The sequence below is a fragment of the Maniola jurtina genome, chromosome 4 (assembly GCF_905333055.1).
Source record: "Maniola jurtina chromosome 4, ilManJurt1.1, whole genome shotgun sequence".
NCBI lineage: Eukaryota > Metazoa > Arthropoda > Insecta > Lepidoptera > Nymphalidae > Maniola > Maniola jurtina.
In genome coordinates, this window is record NC_060032.1 from 921,817 (window position 1) to 945,995 (window position 24,179).

The 24,179-nt window shown below is 36.7% G+C and overlaps 1 protein-coding gene across 2 annotated transcripts in view; it reads right to left on the reverse strand.

Moving 5' to 3' along the window:
• The window catches only part of LOC123864505 (neuroligin-4, Y-linked), a 125,205-nt gene that overhangs the window by 48,258 nt on the left and 52,768 nt on the right, over positions 1-24,179 (reverse strand). For both annotated transcript variants that reach the window (XM_045904989.1, XM_045904988.1), the window contains exon 2: positions 15,143-15,708. In XM_045904989.1, the coding sequence (XP_045760945.1) occupies positions 15,143-15,593 (451 nt within the window). In that variant the 5' untranslated portion in view covers positions 15,594-15,708. The remainder of the gene's footprint in view (positions 1-15,142; positions 15,709-24,179) is intronic.

Genomic DNA, 24,179 nt, shown 5'->3' on the forward strand with positions numbered 1-24,179 from the left:
CCCGTTATATTAAAGCCTCCATTTAACGAAATGGCGTCATACGCCCGCCATTTTCTTTTTATATTGTTGGACATTGGCTTAGTGATTTAAGTATATTGCCTACTTTTTGAAATGTGATCCCATTGTTCTTTAGTGATGATTATATTCGCGCAATTGGTTTCTGCAAATTACAGAACCGTTCAAGTTGAAATGAAAAAACCGGCCATATCTCAAAATTTAAAAAACCCCCGACACCAAAATCTCTATAAGAAAACTAGAAAAGAGCTGATAACTTTCAAACAGCTGAACCGATTTTCTTCAATTATAGCTAAGAACACTCTCGATCAAGCCACCTTTCAAACAAAAAAAAGTAAATTAAAATCGGTTCATTCGTTTAGGCGCTACGATGCCCTTTTTTTGGGTCGGGGGTTAAAAATGCAAAGAAACGTCAAGGAGGCTAATTCTTTTGTACACAATCTCCAGACCAAACTCAGATAGCAGTTTATTGCTATCCCTTTTATAATACTCTGTGTGGAAAAAGATAGCACTATATTTAAACATGTAAAAAGTATATTGTGTAATGTAAGTACAACAAACAAAAAGTATAAGTAACAAAAGTGAAAATAAAATGTAACAAACATTGATAGACTAAATAAATCCACAAAACTATTGTTCAAATTATATTTTGTCGACTATTTGGTATCTGTCCAGAACAACAAACAAGTATCCGATAAAACTAACGAAAAACAATTCACGCAAACAAAACTCACAACACCACTCTAACTAATATCTGGACACATATTGGAAAAGTCGTAACTTTGAAGTATAGGGAATTGTATACAGAATATTAGATAAGAACATTATATTGAATGAATTTATTGTATCTGCGATGTATAGGTACGACTCCATACAAACGTATTACGCTGATAATTCTATTTTTTTAACCCCCAACCCAAAAAGAGGGGCGTTATAAGTTTGACGTGTGTATCTGTGTATCTGTCTATGGCATCGTAGCTCCTAAACTAATGAACCGATTTTGATTTAGATTTTCTGTTTGAAAAGTGGCTTGATCGAGAGTGTTCTAAGCTATAATCCAAGAAAATCGGTTCAGACGTTTGAAAGTTATCAGCTCTTTTCTAGTTACTGTAACCTTCATTTATCGGGGGTGTTAAAATTTTTTAATTTACACTTGTGTTGTTCTTGATCTTAGAAAGCAACCAAATATCGATATAAGTGTCTTACATTATCTACACTCAATAGTTATAATATAAATATAATGTTATTATATTTACTTTGAAAGTTATTTAATATAAAAAAATACAACATTGCAAAACTTACAATATGGAGGCATACTTTACTTAACCGTTATAAAATGAGGTTATAAAAAAATATTAGTTTTGAAAAATTACTGAATAGTATCAAACGCTGATTCACGCAAAACATTTTCCATCTCACCATGTACCATGGTGGAAATAACAGTCATACTTTCATGTCCCATATAAAAGTTATTATTTCATACTCCTAAAAACATTTTTGACCTCAATTTTAGCGTTCAAAAAGAAGCTCAAATTGGGTCCAAAAGTTACACAACAAAGACAAAGAGAAAAGGCGCTCATATTTCCAAAATCGACAAAGTTGCCTCACAAAGTCTGCCCTAAGTCCCTAAAGTAATATATACAAGCACAAACCGTGCCAAGTAATATCGATATATTATTTTTACGAGCCTTTCGCAACCAATAATAGAGGCAAACGGTCACTTGATGTATCTTTAAGAGGCTCATCTGATATATGAAATTAGGCGGGCAAGGTCGACTGTCTCATAAAGATACGGGGTACAATACTGTCTTGTGGTTTTTGTGCGTATTGCTGTACTTGGGACTAATTAAATCGTTGGTTTGATTAAATTTGCTCGGTTGATGGTAGAACAGGAAAAACCGGTCAAGTGCGAGATGTACCCGCACACGAAGGGTTCCGTATCATCGTTGCAATATAAAAGCTAGTCGCACTATCACACTAATATTATAAAGGCGAAAGTTTGTATGTATGTGTGTGTTTGTGTGTGTATGTTTGTTATTCCTTCACGCAAAACTTACTAGACGGATTTGGCTGAAATTTGGAATGGAGATAGATAATATTCTGGATTAGCACATAAGCTACTTTTATCCCGGAAAATCAAAGAGTTCCCACGGGATTTCGAAAAACTTAAATCCACGCGGGTGAAGTCACGGGCATCGGTTAGTATTTTATATTCCTGAAAACTGTTTCTTTCCCCATACAAATTTTAGCGCACAAAAATGAACTCAGATTGCGTTCAAAAGTTACACAACAAAGTGAAAAGGCGCACACGAACACGAAGGGTTCTGTATCATCGTACAAGATGATACGGACCCTACTTTGTAATTTTATGAATTTACATGGTGACTATTTTTAACCCCCGACCCAAAAAGAGGAGTGTTATAAGTTTGACGTGTGTCTCTGTGTATTTGTGTATCTGTCTGTGGCATCGTAGCTCTTAAACTAATGAACCGATTTTAATTTATTTATTTTTTTGTTTGAAAGGTGGCATGATCGAGAGTGTTCTTAGCTATAATCCAAGAAAATCGGTTCAGCCGTTTGAAAGTTATCAGCTCTTTTCTAGTTACTGTAACCACCTGTAACCTTCACTATTCGGGGGTGTTATAAATTTTTAATTTACGTACTTATAACAACGTACATAATTATCAAAGGCATAAAACAAGCAGCTCTAGCAAAGTATAGTAGGTATAGATAAATTATAGTATAAGTAACTTCTCTTTTACTTAAAGAAAATAAGGATTTTCCAACAAAAACACCTGTTTAGCGATTAGCGTTAAAGCGGAGGATGCTATCCACTGAATTAATAGCTCCCTAGCCTAACGTAGGTATTAAGTATTTTCTAAGAAAAGAGCAAAGACTTTAAAGGAGAGAAAATACTAAGCAAAAGTAAAGTAAAAGTCGGTCAAGTGCGTGCCGGATTCGCACACGAAGGGTTCTGTACAAGAAATAACACTTTTTATTCTTTATTTTCACTTTTACAAACCTTAAATTTTTATTATTTGTTATTATAGCGGCAATAGGCAAAAAATACATTCTGTGAAAATTTCAACACTCTACCTATTATGGTTCACGAGATACAGCATACTGACAGTTAGAGAGACAGACTTTCACGTTTTATTCACACACAAGTTAGCCCTTGGCTGCAATCTCACCTGGTGGTAAGTGATGATGCTGTTTAAGATGAAAGCGGGCTAACCTGGAAGGGATATGGCTTTTTTTATTAAACTTATAACCCTCTTTGTTTCTACACGGCGCCTTGGTGGCACGGCTTTGTCGGTAGTGGGGTCTCTAAATCTAAGTAGTAGGGTTCCGTTGGCACCATTCGGGTACTGAACCCCAAATGCACAATATCAAAGCCCTCTAAAGCTGTTTTCCGCATCTGCTTGTGGGTCAAGGCTGGCACTTCAGTGGATCGATTTTTCACTAGTCTTTTTTGTTTTTAGCGAACTCAGCTAAAAGATAGAATTTTCAGACTGGCTAGCTGTTTTTCTAATTATATGTAGAAGTGCCACTCTAGTAAAGAACTGCGCAGTACTAAAATCTATAATAGTTTATAATAACATTAATATAAATACTAAAAGTCTTCAAGACTTAACTACCTTGGCTTTCAGGAAAGTCCTACTTCACTATGAATTTAAACAGATTTTTGAATTTTAAGCCTTTTATTAGTATCTAACTGTATATTTTTAATAACCTGGCAAGTATTTGGTTTGTTGCGATAAAGAGTAGCTTATATCCGGGATAAAGCTACTTCTGTACCTTTCATCAAAATTGGTTTAGCGAAAGCACCGTGATAAAATAACTTCCGCCTCAGTTTTATTATTAGATAGTTAGTTTTAATATTAACTTTGAAAACCTGTCTATAACTTCGTAATATTAAATATATTGTATGTTAGGTAAAACGTATTTTCTACTGGAAAATTCATTACAATAAATATTTCTGTAAATAAACAATTTCAATCTCTGAAAAAAAAGTTGAAAAAACTATAACCCGACTACGGAAAAAATGAGACAACTTGAACCCGACTTGGTACAAGTAAAATAAACTGAAAAGAAAGAAACAAGATAGGTGCTTAGTGCTATCATCGTCTTCATCGTCTTGAGTAAGATTCAATACAAAGGCCGTGGTCGTGCGTTGTCGACAGCGTATTTCTTATCCTTGATTGACGGCATTCCCAATGATTTTATTTATCTACCAAATTAGAATATTTTCTTTTTGCTGTCGACAACGCACGACCACGGCATTTATATTGAATCTTACTCAAGACGATGAAGACGATGATAGCACTAAGCACCTATCTTGTTTCTTTCTTTTCAGTTTATTTTACTTGTACCAAGTCGGGTTCAAGTTGTCTCATTTTTTCCGTAGTCGGGTTATAGTTTTTTCAACTTTTTTTTATTTGAAACTTTTCCGTTTTAATAATTCTATAATGCGACGACTAACCGAGGTCTCGTGAATGGCCAATAGGTGGCGCTGTGTGAGAAATAATAATTATAATAAAAAGTGGTTTCTGTCGCTTGGTATATTTTAATAATAACTATATTTATATTTATGAACTCAGAATTTTCTCCTCTTTCGTTGGACATCTCACTCGACACAATAGCAATTAAATTTTTTTTAAGACCCTCACTTTTTTTGATGTAACATCCGTCTGGCCAATTTTTTTCGTATAAAATATAGCCTATGTCACCCGGGCCTTTACAACGAATCGATTGACACCTCATTTATCAAAATCGGCCCAGTAGTTTAGGCGCTACGGTGGAACACACAGAATCTGGATACAAACATACATACATATTACATACATACATACATAGACTGCTAAAATCATAACCCTTCCTTTCGGCTTTGCCGTAGTCGGGTAAAAATGCCTAAACCTATGAATATAACACCGAAACTGGTTTTGTTAGTTATCAACAAAACATCCTAGTTTGTCCTAAAATCAGGTCTGGCTAACAATTTGCAATAATATAATCGTACCGTCATGCCCGAGAGGTCGACAGAGGGTGGTTATTATTCCGGTTAAAATGTAAACCGCAATCATTTATTACCACAGGGAGCCAGTGTTCCGGTGTGTAGGTACACTTTGTATTGACTCTACAGTCTACGGGCAGCTCCAACTGACCTGGTTGGCACACGGTATTATACCTAGTATGATTAATGGTTGCCAAATACCTAACCGTGTTTGTTTTATTCGGTTGGAAAACTGAAATCCTCTGGGCCAATTAAATTTTCAATACTAGCCTTTTCGCTCTAGAATAATGGAGGTAAAATATAGTCACTGAAGGTTGATTTCACCAAAGTAAAATAAGTCCCATCTAAGAATAAATTAATTGATATTTTGACAGGTTTTCATACTGCCATTACGCCTAATTTATTTCTTGGTACGTCACTCGACGTTGGTGAAATCGGCACATAATCCATTTAATATTATAAACGCGAAAGTTTGTATGGATGGATGGATGTTTATTACTCTTTCACGCAAAAACTACTAGATGGATTTGGCTGAAATTTAGAATGGAGTTAGATTATACATTGGATTAACACATAAGCTACTTTTTATGCCGGAAAATTAATGAGTTTTTGAAAATTCCACTCCAAAGTCGGTTAATTATGGCAAGAAAATATCCATCATCTGTCAAGTTATTGGTATGCATAAGAATTAGTACTTAGAATATCGATTAAAATGAAGAAATACGTGTTTCACGATTTTAAGAAAGTCCACATATTATAAAGAGGTTAAATGAGGGATGAAACTTGTGTGCAAGTCTGATTTTTCAAGTCATATCTATGTCAATTGGAAAAGGTTTTCTGTTTGAATAGAGACAGACTATTACAGGATATTTAGAAATTCCATCTCCCAATTCAAAAATTCAACTCAAGTGCAGTCGGGGCGGGTCCACTAGTCTGTACATGTTCGAGACCTTCAGTATAGAGTAGAGCACTCTTAATAAACAGGAAAAACAGATGCCTATCAAGGAAAGACGGTAAGTCAAACAAATACACTACCAAGAAGTCTGCAGGAAAAAAATAAATAATATTATTATATTAATGAAATAAATCAATCCTCATATTTATTTTCCCCTCACGCACGAAGAGAGTTTTAGTTTACCGTTACTCCCAATCATCGAGTGTTTCGTTACTGTCAGAACTAATAAATAACGACAAATGAAAGTAACGAGAAAACAATGTACGAAACTCGAAAAATCGTATAAGTAACGACTGGGGTGTATTGGAAATCAGAAGTTCGGGATGTCCAGTGCTGTTGTACGTATTATTTACTATTAAGTATGTACTTATTTTAAATTAACCAAATAACTGTTTATATATTTCTACACAAGCTAAGCAAAACCGCGCGCAAAACAAAAAATTGTACCGCGCGCTTCGACTGCGACCCATGGAATTTCCCTTCACAATTTACTTCAAAGCAGAAAAATCTTATTATCTTAGAAAAATCCTTTTCATTTATCTCATTTGCTTTTTATCTAATCGCGTAAAAGAACCTTGAAGAAACGTATCAAATTTCTCAATTCCGTTTCCTTCCATTCAAATGCGAGACGTAAAAGAAAGAAAAGCTTCGTAGGTATCTGGCCAAAGCAGGCTAGGTTTAGGGCGCCTTCACGCTGTAAACAATCTACTAAGACGTTTATGTAGTGCAACTTAGTCCGCATGCAGATATAATTTTGAGCCTATTAAGTACTCGGGGATAATGTAGGTATCTATCAGTGAAAGAATTTGAAAAATTGAATCTTGAATTTGGGTCATCAATTGCAGAGATTACCTGTTAAGTACCTATTTTTGACGACCTCCCTGGCACCAGTGATAAGCGCCGTGGCTTAGAATTTTAAAATTTCTCTGGTCTGGTGGGAGGCTTCGGTCGTGGCTAGTTACCACCCTACCGGCAAAGCCATGTCGCCAAGCGATTTAGCGTTCCGGTACGATTCCGTGTAAAAACCAAAGGGCTGTGGATTTAATAAAAGCTGCCATAGCCCTTCCAGGTTAGCCCACTTCCATCTTAGACTGCTTCATCACTTACTACCAGGTGAGATTGCAGTCAAGGGTTAACTTGTATCTGAATTTAAAAAAAAACATACAAACTAAGCGGGCTAACCTGGAAAGCGTATGGCCGTTTTCATTAAACCCATACTCCTTTGGTTTCTGTTGCTGTGAAAATATTTCCAACATAATATGCTTCCGAACTTATAATGTTAGCGTTGTACAATACATTTTTACAATGTGAGGAAGCCCTTACAATCGGCAAGGTCTTATCGCGGCCATGATGGATCGAGAGGAAGGGATGAATCGAGTTCCCGTAGTAAGCACGTTTTAAAAGAAACGGATCGCCGGCCATCCATTTAGTAAACTTAAGAACTTTTTAAGCACACTTCTCAAGTACAAGTATTGTCAGGAATTAGCCCAATTAATTTTCTATTTTGTTAAAATGGTACGAAAACATTTATCATGATCAACTCATCGCCAGCCCACTACAGAGCACGGATCTCCTCTCAGAATGAGAAAAGTTTTAGGCCATAGTCCACCACGCTGGCCAAGTGTGAAGTAGTAAGCTTCACACACCTTTGAGAGAACATTATGGAGAAGTCCCAGCCATGCAGGTTTCCTCGCGATGTTTTCCTTCACCGTTAGCTAGTGATATTTTATTGCTTACAAGTGTAAATTAAAAATTTATAACATCCCCGACAAGTGAAGGTTACAGTAACTAGAAAAGAGCTCATAACTTTCAAATGGCTGAACCGATTTTCTTGGATTATAGCTAAGAACACTCTCGATCAAGCCACCTTTCAAACATAAAAAACTAAATTAAAATCGGTTCATTAGTTTAGGAGCTACGATGCCACAGACAGATACACAGATACACACGTCAAACTTATACCACCCCTCTTTTTGGGTCGGGGGTTAAAAATGCACAATACTTCAAAAAGTTGGAGGTGCATGCCCGGGATTGAACCTCCGACCTCCCAAATATGAGCTAGACATCTTAGCCACTAGGCTATCACGACTTCTTATGAACTTTTAGAAATATTATCCGGAATATTAATTATCTGTTTTGTTAAAAAAAAATCATTGTTAACTTTTCAAAAAAGTAATACCTAATTAATGATGATATTATGATAGGAGCTGGGAATTGATAATGACAATTGATTAAAATTGTTCATTTCAACTTTAATCCACTTAATTAAATTAAACAGAGACCAGCAAGCAGAAAATGTGCATCCATACTTCCGTACTAATTAATATTATGCGAAATTATAATGCGAAAGTCCTACACGAAATTTGCTTCGTGTAGGACAGCATCAGTCACTTATGATATGTCAAGACTCTACCACCGTTTCGGAAAACAGTTTCTACTGAGAAGAGCCAACAAGAAAATTAGCTTACATTTTCTGGGACGGACATAGAAACTTACCAGAAGATCAAAGAGTTCCGATGGGACTAAAGAAATCTAAGTTCACGTGAACGAAGTGGCGAATCAATTTGGTACAAAGATATCTTGCATCCTGGAGACGGACATAGGCTACTTTTAATTCCGGAAAATCTAAAAGTTCCCACCGGATTTTACAGGAACCTATATCCACGCCGACGAAGTCACAGAACAGTTGATCAGGTATTACACGATGCCCTGATTAGAAGTCAATGGATGCAAAATAGCATTTCTATAATGTAGTTAAAGGTCTTTATATCTGCACTTGGTCAGTGTGGTGGTCTATGGCCTACAACCTTCCCATTCTGAGTGGCGGCCCGTGTGAACCAACGGTGGGATAAGGTAACGACGATGAGTAGGGTAGAAAAAGTAATTGTATTATTTTTACAAAACCGAAATTGCGTTAATACAACCTTTATTTACTTGCATATACCTGTTATAATATTTACAATGGCGGTAGCATTAATCAAACAAAACAAATAGGTCGACCTAAAACAGCGATAGTTAACAAAAACAAAAAAAATTGATTAAGTACGAGTCAGCCTCGCACACGAAGGGTTCCGTATCATCATACAAGAAATAACACATTTAATTTTTTTAATTTTCGTGACAGTTGTTTGAATTTTTTATTATTTTTTGTTATAGTGGCAATATAAATACATATTCTATGAAATTTTCAACTTTCTATCATAGAATTATTTAAGCTTTTTATCTAGCACTCTTTGGATACGGAACCCTAAAACACACCCCTAGAAGTAATAAATTGCAACAGAGTACAATCATAAATTGCTAAAGCGAATAGAAGCAAAAATAACGATTGGTCGAAATCCATTGGGGACCAAATGTAAACAAGGATGGCGCATAACCACTATCATGGTTTAGCAATCGTACAGTTAGGCGAAACTATGTAGCTGATTTCAAGTCTCAAACCACAAGAACCACTAAAACCGTCAGATGCGCAGAATGCGGATGACGTTAGCAATCGACTTGTAAGCATGTTATTCGCATTAAAATGTTTAGGAAAACACTAATTATTTAGCTTGATATTATTGATTTGCGAAAGCCGCAAGGTCTGAACGTACTGCAATGTTAGCTCTTTTAAAAAATTAAATTTGTCAAAAAAGTTCAAACTGACAAAAAAAATCTGACAGTCACTGCAGTGCGTACATACCTTGTCGCTTTTGCAAATCAACATCACCAAGCTTTTAGTATTTTTCTAAACATTTCAAAATACGCTTGGTTGTATTCTGCACATCCGGCCTGCAAATTAAATATTGACATTTCATTGAGCCAAATAGGCACAGATTAACTAAGTATGTACGTAACTAAGTATTCATGTATTATGTTAACTAAGTATTCAGTATACCTTTGTTTTACGTAACTATAGTGATTTTTTTTTTAATAATGTAATTATGTTTTATAAACCTATTACTTAAGTACTTGTATCTATTATATCTATTAAATCTATTTTATAATATAATGCTTACTTGGCACTTTACAAAAATATTGTGGATACTAGTCATCGATATACATACATGTTATAGTTATGCATATGTAATATGTAGTCTATGTAATAGTTTGTAAGTATATATATGGTATAATTTAAAATATGTATATTGTTAGTGTTCCTTAATAAATAAAATAAAAAAAGTATATTTGTTGCTTAACTGTTTCATTGCTACACTGAGTTACTATTGAACAGTGGATTATTTTTAACACCATGTAAAGCTGAAGTTTTCAGTAAAAGCTGAAGCGAAATTGCAGGGAAAGTCTATAAATTAAACAGAAATTTCGATACAGTAGTAGAGATGGGCCATTTCACAGGTAGCATTTAAAAAAAAATAGTGAGCAAATGAAAACGCGGGTCACCTGATGTTAAGTGATTACCGTCGCCCATGAACATTTGCAATACCAGAAGAACTGCTAATGCGTTGCCGGCCTTACATGAATTTGTTGATCCAACCCTTGAATAACCCCATGTTGTAATCTAGTGGGAACACCGTTGACAAGAGTGGGAGCATAATATGAAAAATGACGTGATAAGTTTTTTCATATTGTAATACGTCTTGCTTAAAGTGGTCTGTGAAAAATCACGATACAAAATCTCAAAGGAGATTACTGTATTATTTAAATTTTTTGCAAGCTTGGTCATTGATCCGAACTAAAGAGCGGGATCTATTGATCTTGATCACTTCCTATTTAAATTAATGTAGCGATGTAACGATTGTAAGTGCGTAAATTTAAAAATCACTTTCCGTGAAAAATCGCATGTGAATTCACTGTGACACAATAACAATTTCACCAAATGAAAATGATTTTAAAATAGCAATAATGCCCATCTCTGCGAAATACGAATAAAGGATTGAGAATCCATACATTTAACTGAGGCCGTTTGTTCAAAACTCATACCATTCGAATACCGTTTTTTATTTCGAACGCATCTGCTATCATCAATCATAGCTTTTCAATCAAGTCAAATGAATTGAGAGTGAAATATTTGTACAGCTTTATATTACCGTTTTCAATTTCCATTTCGCGAAGTTATTGTTAGGAATAGATTGCTGACATTTTGGAACCAAAAAAAGCGATTTTTAGGGTTCTCTCCACAGAGAAAAAAAGAACTTTTATAAGATGACTTCGTTGTCTGTCCAAGACCCGTCAAACAAGTAAAGGGAAAAATTGGATAAACAATGAATTTAAAAAAAAGTGGAACCCTAATAAAATAAACATTATTGTCTTTGACGTAAATGCGTTGTTTTAATGGCGTTAAAATATGTACGCAGAGGAAATTGCCAGCCAAAACTAGCATGACAAGACGTGTAAATTAAAAATTTATAACACCCCCGACAAGTGAAGGTTACAAGTAACTAGAAAAGAGCTGGTAACTTTCAAACGGCTGAACCGATTTTCTTGGATTATAGCTAAAAACACTCTCAGTCAAGCCACCTTTCAAACAAAAACAAATTAAATTAATATTGGTTCGTTAGTTTAGGAGTTTCGATGCCACAGATACATACGTCAAACTTATAACACCCGTCTTTTTGGGTCGGGGGTTAAAAAGTAAGATTTACCACAAGTCAGATTTAGTTACGATGGTAGATATTATATTATTATATGGAAATCAAATTCCATTCCAATATCAACATGTTCTCTACTTCAAATACACGAAAAATACATTCAAATATATTTATTTTGAATATCGGCTTTATTCAAATTCGTATGATAACGAAAAAGAATAGACTTTTGTATTTGAAAAGGGGCTTAGAATCCGCAAGACCCGAGGACCTTATCTCTGCCGTAGGTCTAAAGGAAGGGGTGAATGAATTTATACGCAAAAGCTTTCTGAATATAATGGGGGTCGATTCATTTTTCTTGAATTTATGACGGTCTTCAATACCGTTCCAACTTCCATTACTGAACAATCATCACATCTTTTAAAAGTATAAAAGTGGAGATTCTGATTATTTTACAGATTTTTTTATATGTGATTTTTTTTTTGTTTGAGCTTCGCTATTACCCTATCAGCGTTTTCTTGATTTGCTGAGATTCAGCATATCTACTGAGCCCGGGTCTCCTCTCAGAAGAGGGTTTGGCCAAAGGCCACCACGCTGATTGGCTGACTTCACACACCTTTGAGAATGTTATGGAGAACTCTCAGGCACGTTGGTTTTCTCTCGATATCAACTAATACAAATATTAATATTCCCTAATTATTATAACAAACAAGATGCCTTTGCCTTATCATTCGCGTGGATTAGGGTTTATGTAAAATCACATGGGTACCACATGTCCGTGTCTAGGATCGGATGCAAGCTTTAAATGAATTCAGTACAGTCGATGTACTGAATTCATTTAAAGAAAATACCATGTGAATTCTTGAGAGTGAGAGTGTAGTCCTGGCTCCGGCGGCGAATGGCCATTTGCCGTTTTAGGTCCAGATAGGCCATTTTGGAGAGGGGCGTCGAGCATAGCCTAGTTTTTTAGTGTTATATTAAGTTTGACGTGTGTTTCTGTGTATCTGTCTGTGGCATCGTAGCTCCAAGTGCGCACTATAGATTTCACCCTAAGCCACGGTTATCATCTAGTTTTGTGTAGGTAAATGGACATTTTCGGCACTGGGATTTCAAGCGTGAATAGTATTCCGGATATTTGGTGTTTTCTCACGAATCGCGGACAGGTCATGTAATTAGATGTCGTGGCTCGTGACAAACGATGGAGACGCATTACTTGGGTGAGAAAATCGTTTTTCTTATACGAGTATATTGCAAAGGCCTCGTATTCGGTCTGTATTTACTGAAAATTCCAAACAACTAAAATACCTCATCGTAACAAAAATTGTACGTCTAGACACACTGTACCGTAAAAACGTCTATTTTTGTCTAACAGGTTCCTATATACTGAAGCCTTTTGAATAGGTCTAAGTAATAAGCGGAACGCGGTTTTAAAGTTTCGACTGGCCTTCCCTGCTCTTCCCGGTGGAAGCGGCTTTCCGACCCGGTGGTAGAGTCTTGACATAATTTTGTAGCTGTGTTAGGTACATGAAATAAATACTTTCATTTCTTATGTATAAATACAGATTTTTTTTTTCATTCACACTTCACTCCACAACTTGTATTTAAAATTCAAAATTTATTTCAAGTAGGATTACTGAATATGGTGTCAGTTATGTCGGGAATGCTACCATCGCATCGGTTCGGAAAGTAGATTCTATTGAGAAGAACAAGCAAGAAGCTCAGCAGTTCTAAGTACTCTTTTCAAATCAAACAAGATAGCAATGCTAAAGAGAACAAAAAGTTTCTGGCCTCTTTCCCGTCCACTCTAAATGAAGTTCCGGTACGTAGAAACCGATAAAAAGTATAGCTTCATTAAAAGTCTCATATCCTTCCAAGTTAGCTTGCTTGCATCATCACCTACCACCAGGTAAGATCGCAGTCAAGGGCTTATAAAGGAATAAAAAAATCAATTTTGATAAGATCAATATTTATTTTGTACTTTATTTTATACTTTCCGCCATTGATCTATTTCTTGCACCAATCCCAAAATAAACAGCAAAACATGCATCGTAACACGCTGTAACAAAAGCCAACAAAAACCGGGCAAAATGCAAAAAACCTTTTTCGTGGCATTTCGTAATATCGACGTGGAGAGCTAAGCGAAATTTTTTGGTCCTCTTTGTTACCTTATGACTGCTGAAACCATGGTTTACGAACCATACAGTTCAGAAAATACCTTGCTTAGTAATTATTATCTTTGCGCAAGCACGGGTTTGCTTCAAAGTGGAGGAAAAATGTAAAGTCCCTGGATAGTCAAAGTTAGTTTGTAATCTAATTTTGCAGACATTATTACCTGTTTTATTGGTCAGTAAAGGTGGATTTATATTTATCTGTCATGGTGACACATGTCGCATTGTGACATGAGGGCTAGTTTTCACATTTATATGTCGTGCTCTAACGCTTTCTAACTGTATTTTGGATCAATACAGCCAAACAAACAACTCTGACCCCGTCATAACACTGCACTAGCGCTTGCACATTGGTCTTATGTCGTGCTGTTTCCTCACCTCGTCCCCAACCCCATCGCTCTGATGAAAACCGGGATCGCTTCTGATGCAAAACAGATGCCATCAGAACACATCGCTCACTACTAGTATGAACGTTACTATAAATCACACTAATATTATAAAGGCGAAAGTTTGTATGTGTGTGTGTGTGTGTGTGTGTATGTTTGTTACTCCTTCACGCAAAAACCACTGAACGGATTTGGCTGAAATTCAGAATGGAGATAGATAATATCCTGGATTAGCGCATAGGCTACTTTTTATCCTGGAAAATCAAAGAGTTCTCACGGGATTTCAAAAACCTAAATTCACGCGGGCGAAGTCGCGGGCATCGGCTAGTAAATATATAAAAACGATTTCATTCTGTCTGATACGTCACGACACGACATGTCAGCCAGATAAATCTACCTTAATGCGTGGTCCTTTCCTAACTGTATGATTGCTAAACCACGGTTCGATAACAAGAACTGTTAGTAGAGTTCGATGTGCATGTGCCTTTGATATTCGTTATCGTGATTGAAGTTCGAATTCCGTGAAATCCGGCTCAAAAGATAATCTTTTTCCAAAGGCAACGGGGTTTTACCGGTGTTTAGTCCGGCTTCACACGGTTTACGCCTATTTGCTTCTTTCTAAATCTTCTTATAAATGTAAAAAACCGACCAAGTGCGAGTCAGACTCATGCACCGAGGGTTCCGTACTCGCGTACTTTTCCGACATTTTGCACGATAAATCAAAAACTATTGTTCAGAAAGGTAACTTAAAAGGTAAGTTAAAATTTGTTTTAGAATTTGTTATGTAAACACAAATTCACGGTTTTCCGATTTATCCTTTGTACCTACTTGTGCTATAAGACCTACCTGCCTGGCAAATTTTATGATTCTAGGTCAACGATAAGTACCTCTTGACAGACATGACAGACGAACAGATAGACAGACATATAGACAGACAACAAAGTGATCCTATGAGGGTTCCGTTTATCCTTTTAATTTTTTTATATTAATATTAGTTTATTATATTAATTTGTGGTGATTTCATATTATGCCAAGACACCTTACCATAAATCTAAATAAAACTATGAAGTATTAGTTACCTTGAGCGGGCGCGTAGATGTTCAAATACAGGCAATCCTCCGACTGATTCGTCAGAAAAGGCAATATCCTTTTCAAATACTCCAACCTCCCCTTCGAGATCCGTTTCAAAACTGCCGTCTCATTCCTTATGTCGGGCAAAACTTGCGGGCAAACTGGGCTGAATTCCTCAGCTATTTTGACCCCTGACCATTGCGCCCCAGACACTGGGGGCATGAACCTTAATGAGCCCATAGGGGGTGACGCGTAGGGGATCCCACGGAAGACTTCCACCGGTTCCAGAAATCTTGATTCTGGCGTCACTATAAAACCTCTTATATCACCGTATTTAGTCCTAACTACTCTTGAGCTTATTAAAGGTACATTTTTGTCTTCCATTGTGTTTTCTCCTCTTACGATTCGGGAGGTGAGTGCGGGAAGCGTTATGAAGTGGAGGATGATCAGTATTAACATTTTTCCGCTTCCGGCGCCCGCGTTTGAGGAGGTATGTGGTACGGAGTATACTCGATGCTATAAGTCCACCATTTTGTTTTGTGGAAAGTCTTCGGCGGACCATTTACCGGGTTATCTGTAACAAAATTGTAATCTTAGTATCGTTGGATATCATGTCAGGAGTTTAAATGTACAATTGTTGTTGGCCCTTGAGTTAAGGTTTCTGGCAAGTATCAATGTGGAACTGAGGAATCAACTCCCATTGGCGGTGTTCCCACTAGATTACAACGAGGGGTTATTCAAGGAGCGGACCAACAAATTCCTGTAGCCCGGCAACGCATTGGGCGGTACCTCTGGCAAATGTTCAGGACGGCAGTAATCACTTAACATCAGGTGACCCACCTGGTCGTTTGGTCTCTATTTTATTATAACAAAAAAAAAACGTTCGACGCCTGAGTCGCATTACAATTGTAATAGCTTGTGATAAAAATTGTTAGTAGATCATAATGACAATAATAAATGTAAGCAAAAAATAAAATAAAAACCAACATTTTTTATGTAAAAGTTTTATATACAAAATACTTGTAGTTTGAAAATGTTTTAGTTACATACGATAAAAATGTTTCATCTTTTAACATTTTGCGCGACATTTCAGCTATCGTGTTTGACCCACTTTTGTGACAAACTGCGTTTAAAATTCATCGTATGTTGTTATTTAAGTCTTGTTTTTGAGTTCTGAGTTATAATCTCGAAATCTATATTCATGCCTAAGTAATATTATTATGAATGCGAGCGTGTCTGTCTATCTATCACACACACACACGCGTCTTATCACGCACCATCTATTTAACCAATTTTAATTAAATTTCTTGGACCTAGAGAATAACTCGTATCACAGGAAAGGACATACTTATGTAATCTAATTTTTATCTCGGAAAATAAACGTTTCCACAGGATTTTGAACGCAAATGAAGTCACAAGTATTAAATACTGAATAATTATTATCTTAGATCATTGGAAAAACAGCGTTAGGCGTGTCTATAAATTAAATGTCCCAAAATATTTTTCAACGAAAAAATTGTAAATCCTAGATCTTTATAGATAATCTTCATTTAGGTTTTAAAATAGCTAAATGCATAGGAAGCTAAAAGTGTAATTAGGTATTTAAACCACGAAATTTTAAGCTTAAAATCTACAACTTTTCATAGTCTGACCTAAAACCGTTGCACGAAAATAGTAAGGTTACCCCCCAAAAAAGGTATTAAAATACTTTGGCTTCAGATTATGTATTCATCTCTTTTGCATTTCTAAAACGTTTCAACCGTTACGTTTTGACCCATTTTCATGACAAAATGCTTTGGAAACCCGTTCACATGTATGTTAGTCATAGAGCTGGTAGAAAGTATTCAGAGGAGAGTTTTAGTAGGTATTCTTTACAAAGAAAATCCTCTTTAGAAAGGATTCACTAAAATTTCACCCGAGAAATGCTGGGGCGGGTCATTTAGTCTTGGAATATACTATTTCTATGTTTCCATACTAATATAAATCATACAAAAGTGTGTATCTCTACTACTACTAGCTGTTCATTCATTTATCCGATTGTGGCGAAATTTTATATCGAGATCCTGAAGATTCAGCTTGTATCCCTAAGATGGACACATACTACTTTTCATCCCGAAAAATCATAAAATTCCCACGGGATTTGCAAAAACTTAAATGCAAGCTAATCGTGCGGGCGATTATGTCACTCTCCAGGTCCTTAACTGTATTTATGCAAAAATTTAAGTCGTTTCATTGCTCTGTTGCAGCGTGATTAAAGGATACTTAAACCAATAAACTAACAAACACACTTTCGAGTTCGAAAGTTATGTCCATCTCTGAAGATGGACATAAATTAATTTTATTCTTCATCCCAAAAAATCATAGAGTCCCCACGTGATTTACAAAAACTTAAATGCAAGCGAACGGTGCGGGCGGCTATGTTCCAGGTCTTTAACTATATCTATGCAAAAAATCATGTCGATCTGTTGCCCCGTTGCGACCGATAAAAGAACAAACCAACAAACAAACACACATTTGAATTAATACGGGTATAGCCATATATGGTCTAGTGGGTCTAGTAGGTCTATGGCCTAGTGATGATATGTAACGTCTGGTATAATGTAATTGCCACCAGCTCTTAAACCGATGTATGTAGGTTTGTTGCCGGGTTACGACCCCGAAATGTAAACGTGGAATTTGAAATTACATAAAACTGTCAAGAGGAGATCGCGGCGGGTAATGTGAACGGTTCAGGCATGTTTGTTTGATGTTTGAGGATGTTTTATTTAACCTAATGCCGCTGTCTGAACTTTGAATCGTAAACCAAAAACGTTTTTGACTGCAACCTTTTAGGAGCTTTTTGTTTAAATTGCTAAAATAAAGTAAATTTTTAGTAATAATAATTCTTTGCAGGATTTTTTATGAGACCTAATATGTAAGTTCGAAATCTCAAACAATTCGCAGCGAAGGAGATTATGCATGATCCAGGTTACACCAGCCCATATACCACACATACACGAATCGTGTGCGGACAGACCGGTGTACTAGTAGTAGTAATAGTAGAAATAGCCAATTAAATCAGTTCGCTTGTATGATGTGTCAAATGTATACTTTAAGGTTGAGATACTGGTACAGGAATATCAAAGATAACCCCGTGTATATTTTTAGCAGGATTTTACTTTAGAGGTAAAATGTAAGTTCGAAAGCTCAAACAATTTTGCAGCGAAGGAGATTATGCATGATCCAGGTCACACCGGGCCATGTATTATTCACACTCGGTTGCGCTTGTCTCCTGTTATGGTAAATACATGCACTGTTTATCATCGGTAACCTAATACCAAGAAAGATGGCTAAGCATTTTTGGCTGCATATTTCGAGCGGTGAATTTTAAAAGCATATCCGGTGTTTGGCTTGTCTTTCAAAGGAATTTCCAAAGCCCGTGATTTTTGGGAGATTACCTTTCATAAAATTGGTAGGAGAGTTGAAATAACATTAACAAGTGTAAATTAAAAATTTATAACACCCCCGACAAGTGAAGGTTACAGTAACTAGAAAAGAGCTGATAACTTTCAAACGGCTGAACCGATTTTCTTGGATTATAGCTAAGAACACTCTCGATCAAGCCACCTTCCAAACAAAAAAATAAATAAATTAAAATCGGTTTATTAGTTTAGGAGCTACGATGCCACAGACAGATACACATTATAACACCCCTCTTTTTGGGTCGGGGGTTAAAAAACCCATATCTACCTACTGGGAATTAAACCTAAGTAGTCTAGATTGTCCCAATATGCTAAATACTATTACGGCATATAACTCGTCGTTCCTGATGCAGTAAGTTATTTAAAGCGGGCATTTAATCGAATTCAGCAAAGTCGGTCAGCTCTGACGTCACGGCGGCTATCGGGCAGTATACCGTCCACGTCATACTAGAGTTACGAGTATGACGTCATACTTCTAGTACATACATCTGATACCTACGTGGCTATAAATTTTATCTTTACTAATATTATGAACGGCAATATTATATTTGGACCATACGGCCCTCCCCCCCCCGTTCCACTATTGGAGGGGCAAGGGGAGTATTATCATGTATCATCATCATCATTATAGTCATGATTAGCATGGCTAATATTCTTTTAAAAAAACAGCTAAGTATAGTTTGTAAGTTTTTTGTAGGAAGTAATCTCTGGTACTACCGAACCGATTTTGAAATTTCTTTCACCAGCTTAGCTTAGGTAGGTTAGTGGTTAAGACATCCGCTTCTTTTCTGGAGGTCGGGGGTTCGATCCCGGACACACACCTCGGAGTTATTTGTTTGCGTTTGGTGAAGAAAAACATCATGAGGAAACCTGCATGCCTGAGAGTTCTTCATGTTCTCGAAGGTGTGTGAAGTTTACCAATCCGCATTATAGCTAGCGTGGCAGACTATGGCTTACACCCTTTTTACTCTGAGAGGACACTCGTGCTCAATAGTGGGCCGGTAAAGGGTTGATCATGATGATATTAAAATTCGAGGGAAAATCTGATGCTGGAAGGGCATTACATATCCTATTTCGAATAATTAGAAATGAGGAGGCAATCAATAAGTACCCAGACAGGCGTGAAAACATAAACATATCTTTCCTATCGCGTAGTCGGGGAATTATAACATTACGAATTGTGTAATGTACCATCTTATTTGTTTCTCCCAATGAGAGACCCCGATCAATATGCTATCTCCCACTTTATGCCCCACATTCGGATACAAGAGTCCTTTGTCACGACGTTTTACGACTGTGTATGTTTATCTCAGCTAAATTTATTGCGCCAATAACCCGAGACGGTATGGGGCAGTATTTTTGCTTAGTATCTTTGAGATAACACGGAATATAATAGGGAATCGTGAGACGGATGAACTTTTCAAGCGTATTATTTCTTTCTTTATTATTATTAATTTTCTTGCTTAGAATATTTGTTAGATATCACTGAATATAGTGGGGATTGTGTGACATTTTAAAGGTAAGTTTTTTTCTTTAGTTGATTTCATCATAATATTATGTTTAGAAGTTGGCAATCCAGCTAGGGTTTAAGTAAATAGAGTAAGTATAATATACTATCGCTTTCGTTTCTCCCAATGAGAGACCCCGATCATATGCTATCTCCGACTTTATGCCCCACATTCGGATACAAAAGTCCTTTGTCACGATGTTTTACGACTGTGTATGTTTATCTCAGCTAAATTTATTGCGCCAATAACACGAGACGGGGATGAGCCAGTATTCTTGCTTAGTATCTTTGTTAGGATATCACGGAATATAATGAGGAATTGTTTCTTTCTTAGCAAAGATAGCCTAGAGATTAAGACGTCTATTCGGTAAGTCAAGTGTTCGATCCTGCTGCGCACGAAGTTCTAACCTTTCTGAAGCAATTAAACATCACTGGACTTAGCAGTGAAGGAAAACATCGTAAGAAAACATGCATGCCTGAGAGTTCTACAAAATGTTCTCAAAGGTGAGTAAAGTATTTTAATCCGCACTTTACCAGCGTAGCGTTTTATAACCTGTGCTCTAAAGTGGGCTGGCGATGGGTTGATCATGATGACAATGATGACTATTAACATAGAGTGCTCTACAAGGAACCAAAAGCTTAATTCGCTATAATCCGCTAAACAGATACATTTGTATGATGCAACATGCAGGACGCAGCACCACACAAATCCCAAAACCACTCGACGCACGTTCATCGCATGCTGCATGTTGCACCATGGTTGCACCATACAGATTTGTTAGCGGATTATAGCAAATCAAGCTATTGGTTCTTTGTATATCATGGACTTCTGCTTTTATACAATCATAACTCAAAATTTAAAAAAACCCCCGACACAAAAACCTCTATAAGAAAACTAGAAAAGAGCTGATAACTTTTACACTGCTGAACCGATTTTCTTAGATTATAGCTAAGAACACTCTCGATTCAATTAAAATCGGTTCATTCGTTTAGGAGCTACGACGCCACAGACAGATACGCAGATATACAGATACACACGTGAAACTTATAACACTCCTCTTTTTGGGTCGGGGGTTAAAAAGTACTCTTTCAAGCTACATTTATATACATAATCGAGGGTAATCCTTATGAACTATGCAAGAACTAGGTTATGTTAGAAATCCGTAGAGTTAAAACATCCGCATGCTCTCATATGATAGCGATGGCTTGCAATAATGCGTACCTATTGACCTCGTTCATTGCAGGATTGCATTTGAAATATTTTCAATTAACGTTGCCAAGCTGAATGGAATTTTGACGACCTATTTAGTGCTGAAATACGATTATTTGCTTTGCTAAAGAGGTTTTAGATTCGATTCACAAAAACCGTACCTGAACCATTTTTTTTATATAAATAAAAAAATTTCAAAAGAAAAATAAAACCGACTTCAAAAACCACAAGCACTAAAAAGTAATAAATAATTTTTGTTTAGTTACACATGAATGTAATGTACCTAGGTATGATGTCGAGCGAGCATAATAAAACAAAATTAGAAATCCAAATGTGAAGCTCGACCGACTTCATACCTAGGTACATTACACGTGTAACTAAACAAAAATTATTTATTACTTTTTAGTGCTTGTGGTTTTTGAAGTCGGTTTTATTTTTTGAATTATTTTTATTTCACAATTTTTAGTGGCCCCACTGTACTATAATATGCTATGCCCAGTTAAAACCCTACTGTTTACTATGCTATTACACTGATCGCGAGCAATTTGCTCTTATCCATTGAGGAGTTCTGTTCTCCATCTCCGAAAATATTCATCAGATCTTCACCAAATTTATATGGCACCACCTGCACAGTATACCCTTTCAAACAAAAACAAAATTCCAAATCGGTCCAGGGGTCTTTGAGTAACCGGTGAACATACATTTAAAAAAAAAAAGATTCCGACGAATTGAGAACCTCCTCCTTTTTTGAAGTCGGTTAAAAATAGCGAGAAAACGAGCAGGCGAGTCACTTCGTGTTAAGTGATTACCGCCCATGAAAACTTGCAGCACCAAAGGTACCGCCGATGCATTGCCGTTCTTTCGGGAATTTGTTGGTCCGCCCCTTGAATAACCCCATGTTGTAATCTATTGAGAACACCGCCGATGGGAGTTGATTCAACATCATTCATCATCATCATCATCAACAACGTCGTCCACGGCTGGACATAGGTCTCATAGTGGGCTTTCGCACGCCATGTTCTTCTGCGCCACCTGAATCCATCGGCTTTTTGTGACTTGTTGATCTGAGTTATGTGACTAGCGAAGATCTTTCAACGCTGTACTTGTGTACCGTACCTCCAGTGCGAGTTTGCTATTCCTTGGGACTCCCATGTCTATCGGTTTTTAGGGTTCGGTACCTCAAAAGGAAAAATGGAACCCTTATAGGATCACTTTGTTGTCTGTCTGTCTGTCAAGAAAACCTATAGGTGAACTTTGACCTAGAATCATGTTTGGCAGGTAGGTAGGTATTAATAGCACAAGTACAGGAATACATCCGAAAACCGAGAATTTGTGGTTACATCATCAAAAAAAATTAAAATGTGTTTCAATTTTCAAAGTAAGATAACTATACCAAGTGGGGTTTCATACGAAAGGGCTTTACCTGTACATTCGAAAACAGATTTTTACTTATTTTTATCGTGCAAAATATTGGAAAATACCCGAGTCCGGAACCCTCAGTGCGCGAGTCTGACTCGCACTTGGCTGAATTTTGAACTATGTGCCCTGACCATTGCCACTTCAGTATTGCAACCCGTCGAGCTACGTCAATTACTCTAGTTCCGCTAGTTTGAGTCTCCTTATTTCTGACTAGCGACCCGCCCCGGCTTCGCACGGGTGGACATTTATTGTTTCTATTTTCCGGGATAAAATATAGCCTATACGGATTCGGAAGAATCCCTCTAAGTAATGGTAAAAGAAATTTTGAAATCGGTCCAGTAGTTTTTGAGCCTATTCAATACAAACATACAAAAATACAAAGGTTTCCTCTTTATAATATTAGTATAGATTTGATCACGTAGAGAAACTCCAAGCATAGCTCTCTCCATACCTACCTACCTACCTACTTTATCTCAAAACAATAAACAAAACTTAGACAGAGCCAGTGTAAAACAGCCTTTAGTTACGCTGTTGTATAATCGGACTTCATTATCGTATATCATTATAAGAAAACGTCATTAAAACGGGGAAAACGCCACGTTTCCGATATTAATATCACGTTATTAATTTCAAATCCATCCCGAAAGCCCATTAAATTTTCATCGTCCAGGGGTAGGACAGATATACATACATTATTAATGGGCTATACGAACAGAAATCGTAAAAACGTTTCGGCATCGGCCCCCGGGTTTAATAATAAATTTTGCGGAATCCGTTTTTGCGGATGCGATATTAAGGCTTTTTTGGAGGAAATTGGAAATGAACTCTGCTATTTATTATACGTAAACACTATAACTATAACAAACAAAATTACGTGACTGACTATGCAGGGTTGCGTAGTATAACAAAAAAACCGGCCAAGTGCGAATCAGACTCGCGCACCGAGGGCTCCGTATGTTTTATATGCAACTAGCTGATGCCCGCGACTTCGTTCGCGTGGATGTGGGTTTTTTAAAATTCCCGTGGGAACTCTTTGATTTTCCGGTATAAAAAGTAGCCTATGTGCTAATCTAGGGTATAATCTATTTCTATTCAAAATTTCAGCCCAATCCGTCAAGTAGTTTTTGCGTGAAGGAGTAACAAACATACACACACACACACACACATACAAACTTTCTCCTTTATAATATTAGTGTGATAGCAAATCAGACGTCTTTCGGAATCACTACCCATATTATAGATAAATGTGAAAGTGTGTGTTAGTTGGTTTGTTGGTTCGTTGTTTTGACCTTCAGTAACGCAGCTACGGAGCAACGGATCCGCGTGTTTAATTTGCACTGAAGGTATAGCTTTAAAGACCTGGAAAGGAACGTAAGCTACATTTTTGTCCTGGAAAGTCTAAGAGTTCCCATTGAATTTCCCGGAGACGAAGTCGCGGGCATCAGCTA